The sequence below is a fragment of the Fulmarus glacialis genome, unplaced genomic scaffold, assembly GCF_000690835.1.
Source record: "Fulmarus glacialis isolate BGI_N327 unplaced genomic scaffold, ASM69083v1 scaffold31610, whole genome shotgun sequence".
NCBI classification, from domain to species: Eukaryota; Metazoa; Chordata; class Aves; order Procellariiformes; family Procellariidae; genus Fulmarus; species Fulmarus glacialis.
In genome coordinates this window covers 11,149-16,727 of record NW_009186356.1, presented here as the reverse complement: position 1 = coordinate 16,727, position 5,579 = coordinate 11,149, and the positions used below count along the sequence as shown (strand labels likewise).

General features: G+C 48.2%; 1 protein-coding gene across 1 annotated transcript in view; it reads left to right on the top strand.

The window, feature by feature from the left end:
• Nucleotides 1-1,606: 1,606 nt before the first annotated feature.
• ZMAT2 (zinc finger, matrin-type 2) overlaps nt 1,607-5,579 on the top strand; it is a gene marked incomplete at its 5' end in the record, with an annotated part of 6,759 nt that continues 2,786 nt past the window's right edge. The window contains 3 exons of the mRNA XM_009587640.1: nt 1,607-1,700; nt 2,211-2,334; nt 3,489-3,562. Of these exons, the coding sequence (XP_009585935.1) occupies nt 1,607-1,700; nt 2,211-2,334; nt 3,489-3,562 (292 nt within the window). The remainder of the gene's footprint in view (nt 1,701-2,210; nt 2,335-3,488; nt 3,563-5,579) is intronic.

Here is a 5,579-nt window from a genome sequence, read left to right as displayed (position 1 = left end):
TTTATTACAACGGGAGAGCGAAGCAGCGAGTAAATCGCCTCCTCCCTGGGCTCCCACCAGCTATGATTGGTGATAAAGCGCTGCTGTGCAGGAGAGCCTAGATTCTGGAAAATACCCCCAAACGTTAATTTACACTCCGTGATATTTTCTTTTCTGTTCCTCAGGGTGGTTAATAAAAGCTGTTATGACATGCGTAAAGTGCTTAAGAAGCTCTGGGAATAAATGAGAATTTTTCTACGCCTACCTAAGGCATTTTCATTCCTATCAGTAGTTGTTCGTTCCATTTGAAGGATTGCCAGAGGAGAAAACGTTAAATGAGTGTGCTGCTGCTATAGCTTCAAATGGGATTTATTTCTTTTGGATTGTGATTGGATTCTTGATTTGGCTGAACGGAGAAGGCGGTGGGGTGTGGAGGGGTCCTTTTTTCCCGGAGGTGTTTTAAAATACATCCGTCCTTTTTTTAATATGAAACTGAGAGCCTTTCACTGCCGTGCTGAGCGAAATGCAGCTTTCTAACCAAACGAAAGTTATCTTCTCAAGAAAGTAAAGAAGTGTCTGGGTTACAAGCCGTGACCAATACCAGGTGCAGGGGCCTTAACTGCAGACAGGGCAGGCACTGAGAAGAGGCTGTGCTGGTCTGGCGAGAGTAGACGTGAATGGAAGAGGGATTCTTGTCCAGTCACTTCTTCCCTCAGCGTTGGTGACTAGGTAAAAATCCCCCCTGGAAAGAATATTCTTTGTATTCTTCAGTGCCAGCTTCACCTGAATTCAGCTTCTCTTCCTGCAACTTACCCTGTCGCTGCCAGTGCAGGGTGCTCTGGGGAGCTGCCGAAGGGCCAGTCTGCCTCAGAGGCGTTTCTTCCCTTCCCTGCCTGTCTGCGGCGTGAAGCTGCAGGAGCAGCACAGCTTACCGGGTGTTCCGTACAGGGGCTTCCCTGGTACCTCCATGCTGTGCCTTGGCCGGTGGGGTTTCAACTTTTTCTGGTTTGCTTCTACGCGTCTCACTTGAAAAACCCATACTGGTTCCTGTGATTTCATAGCAAACTCGGCGCTTTGATTCCTGTAATGCATAGACGTACTGCTGATCTCTTGGAGAGCAGGTATACACAGCCTTCCGTACTCCTGCATTTTAATCAGACCCTTTATAGCTCGTGTTGTGTTTCACGGCTTCCTCATCTGATATTTGCAACTTGGGTTTAATTGACTTTTGGAAGAGGTACGTGTAACCTGCTAATGACTGTGCTGTGTTTGTCAGGTGACGCTTCCGAGGTCGTAGATCAATGGGTTTAAATCCCGTTTGTGTCTGTTTTTCAAAGCAAAAGCCTGGATGATCATCTCAGGAGCTATTAAGATAAACTCATTACTTTTCTCAGTGCTTTGAAATCCTTCTAGAAGAAGTAGATATAGGCGTGCTGAGTGTTATTCTCTTAAGCTACGTCCTTAATTCCTAGATACGAAACCAGAGGACATGGGGATATAACCCTATAGTGCCCCTAATTTACTGCTGTGGCCTCACAGGCCAAGTGATTCCACCTCTTTCCCCAGTCTCCCCTCAGAGCTAGTCAAACTGTATAATAAATGTTAATACACTTTGTTTCCTTCTCAGACTAAGAACTTGGACTTCCGCCGAAAGTGGGACAAAGATGAATATGAGAAACTTGCAGAGAAGCGGCTCACAGAAGAGAGAGAAAAGAAAGATGGTGCGTAGTGTACTGACTCCAGGCAAGCTTTGCTCATTTGGTAGTGAGTCACTCAAACCCTTTGAGTTTGAGAGGGAGAGAGCAGCTAGAAGTGAAATCCCAGAGGGAAATAGCAGCAATTCAAGGCTGGCTTGCTCTGATCCTTTTTCCTGTGCTTGCCACTGAATATATTTTTTTGACAAAACTAATTACTGAGAACCTTTGCCTCTGTCTGCCTGTTCTTTGGGGAGGGAGAGGAACAATCAGCCCCTGGAAATAAGATCTCGGAGTATGACCCACGTCAGAGCTGGAGATACCTCACAGATCTACCTGGTTCTAATAGGAACCAGGAAATAGTGAGGAGGAATTTATATCCTTTACTGATTAAAAAAAAAAAACGGTGCAATTTCTGCACGAATCAAGTAGTTCCCAGGTTCCTGGTAGCCCCTCTTCATCAAGGGCAGTGTTAAATCCAGCGTGTCGAGCTTGACCTTTTCTGGTAAACGCTTTGATTTTTTGCTTATGTTTTAGGCAAACCAGCTCAGCCTGTCAAAAGGGAACTTTTGCGGCACCGAGACTACAAAGTGGACCTGGAATCGAAGCTGGGGAAAACCATCGTCATCACCAAAACTACCCCTCAGTCAGAGATGGGAGGGTGGGTCGTGGTCTTTTTGTTGGAGGCTCAGAGTTGTGCTGGCGAGACGGGGGGCAGTTACACAGCAGTGAGCCCTTACGGTGCCCCGGGCGGTGATTTCCTCCTGTGTTTTGAGCCTGGTGCGATGGTGCTGCGCTGTGCTACACCTAAACTGGGTCTTCCGGGGTAATGTATGGAAGAGACACAGCAGCTGAGCCCCTTCGGACATTATTACTTGATATCAGTGTTGCTTTGCCCACCTGTAGAAACAACTGAGGCAAATCTCTGCTGCCCGCTTGGGTTTTGTTAGCCAGGAGGTCTGCTTGCAGCGAGACCCTGTCCGCTCTTGATTTGAGTTTTGGATTTGGATATCTGCGCACTGGGAATGGGAGAAACATCCAGGTACCTGTCCTTAGGAATGGTGTTTGGCCACTGTTTGTGTGGATCGTGTTCGGCCAAAGGCTGAAAGGATTCTTAGCTCACCCTAAGCCGTCAAGAGCTTGAAAAGAATGCATTGAGTTTGTGCCACCTCAGGAGTAAGCCTGTTAGTGTTTCAGTGTCGTAACCTAATAGCCAGCCATGCCAGGGAGATGCGCAGCCCTGAACAGCATCCAGGGATGGAAGCACAGGCCCTGGCTGGGTTTTTGCAACAGCTCTTAAGATGTGCAGAAAGCACTGCTGTATAAACCGGGGAGTTGCTCCTGTGAGGCGATAGGGATGGGAGGACTTACCTGGCAGCCAGGTGGGAGCCTTCAGCAGGCGACAGTCCGGAAACCTGGGCTGCGGGGCCAGCCCTGCCCTGGAGGAGGACAGCTGAGAACTGCGGTGTCGCAGAGTCCATCCCACCCTGTTGGGTGTGACTGGAAGGGGAAGATGCCATGACTGACATAGTTATGGATCAGTTCGTGTCTTGGTTTCTGTCACTGTGGTGTTGGCGTAAGGGTTGGTACCTCCAGTGTTAACCCGGGCAGCTCTGTCAATCTGGGGTGTGCCTTTGCATGTTTCTTTTCACTGGGGCTCTCTGTAATGGAAGTAGCTTCCCCCTTGCCCTGGAGAAAGGAGCCGTATCCCAAGTGACATGCAGATTTCACATTTTAGATTATCTCAAATAGTTCTTCTGTGAGATGAGGTTTGTCTCATGCTTTGGCGTTAATGTTTTCTCTCTCTCCTGCCAGGTATTACTGTAACGTATGCGACTGCGTGGTGAAAGACTCCATTAACTTCTTGGATCACATCAATGGCAAAAAACGTAAGGATAATTTTTCTGCCTTGTTGAAGAGTTGGTTGAGCTGGAGGCTGCTGCAACGCTCTGGGCTGTTCCCTTCATGCACCACCAGTGTCTGAGGGCTGAACACTTATACATGGATCAAAGTGTGCTTTGGGGATCAGGATGTAGGCAGTGTTCGCTCATGACAGCTGTGGAGGTGCTGCCTTTATCTCCTGGCACCTTCCAGGGTGCTGGACCATTTTCATGGAATAAGCCCAGAAGAAATAGTGATTGGTTTACTCTGATTAGGTGGTTGTATTTTCCCCACTCAGAGTGTCTGTGCTGTGAGAAGCCCACGGTCAACAAATCCTGATATCTCCTCTGAAAACCTGGAGAGAGGCTTTTTTACAGCACCAAAACTTTAAAGAAATTCTTAGATAAGTAATAGGTATGGGACTAGCCCATTTTTGGATCGGAAGCTTCTCTTTGTAGAAGTTGAGTACGAAGCTCAAAACTAGCTGGTCCCTGAGCTCCAGAGTACGGATCAGAGTTTACAAGGATGGAGGCTTGAGGATGAGCGGAGACAGGAGTGGGATGGGATGAGCCCAGAGTTGGGTCCAGCAGTGTTGTGTTGTTATTGTCCCGTACCTATCTCTGGTTCTTCTCTCCATTGCTGATGCAATTAACTTAGGCCAAGATAAAGACAAGAGAAAAGAATTCCCAGTTTATCAGCCTGTTCCCTTATTGTATTTAGCTTGAAAAAGAGGAGCGTACCCTTGTTGAACTGACTCTCGTTCCACGACTTGGGCATTGCTTCTCCTTGACATGTTCAGAGAGTGGGGAAAGTGGAGAAAGTAAAGGAGCAGCAGGACACACTGACACACTCTTGCCATGTTGTTCCGCTCCTGAAGGTGATTTTTGGCTCCCCGTGGAAGTCCACAAATGGCCCCTTTACAAAAAAGCAGTGATGTATGCGATCCAGACCTGCACACTTGGCTGCTTGAATCTTTGAGAAATGGAGGGTTCAGAAGAAGACCTGAGGGCCCAACATGTTAAAGCGCTGTGCTTTTACATGAATGGGAGGAGGATGCTGAAGCGCTTTGTTTGACATGTTGGGAGATTAGCAATAAGTCCATAAGAGAGAATCTGGAATCAAAAATCCTGGCATGACTTTGTGCGTGGGCCTGAGATGAAGGGTTGAGCTGGGGTTGGAAAGTGGCTGATGCATAGCTCTTCGGTGCAATATGGTTTACAGAGTAAGTTTGGGAGCTTTTGATCCAATCCATAAATCTGGCTGAAACCTGCTCGTTCTTGGCAGCCCTCTTACTAGTTCCTGGTGTGTAGTTTGAGCTTCCAAGTGCTGCTGCATCCCTGGGACAAAACTGTGCCCAGCTGCTGGAGTCAACAGGCTGTTTGGATGCACCAGGCAATGCAGGTTGGAGACATTGCCAGGGGTGGTCCCTTCAACCTAGGCTTGCTCATGAGCAGAAACTTGGGAATCTGCTCTAAGCAGCCACTGAATCAGAGGCCTGGCTTAGTATTTCATGTCTCTGCTTTAGCTAGAAATGTCCTGTGCAAGCAGGAACTCTTACTGAGAAGCACTGATGTCTTGTTTAGCTTCTCCCACAGCTGAGAATGCCAGCTTGCCAGTTTTATTCTGGCCCCTTTTTCAACACTCCAACCTTTTTTCCCAAGATTAAATTTCCTGAAGCGTCAGAACACCGACATGATGGGGAGCATCCTAATAGGGAACCTTAAAAGAACAGACTGCATCCTCCTCCTTGTTACAAGTAATGTACGGATCATTGTAGTCACTGCCTGGTTTAAGTTATGGTGTCCCCCTAAAGCCCATCCCCTCCGACATAAGAAATCCCAATCTGCGTGGGAACATGGGACCAGATGAGGACAAGCCACTCTTCCCCAAGCCCGTAGCGTTGCGTGGGGTGTGCGTGTGCACAGAAAGTGTGTGCCTCTCTGGGGTGGGAGGAGGTACTGCTGCGTCACACTCCCCAGGCTGGCTCCGGGTTACTTGGGCAGGGTACAGTGCCGTGCGGGCTCT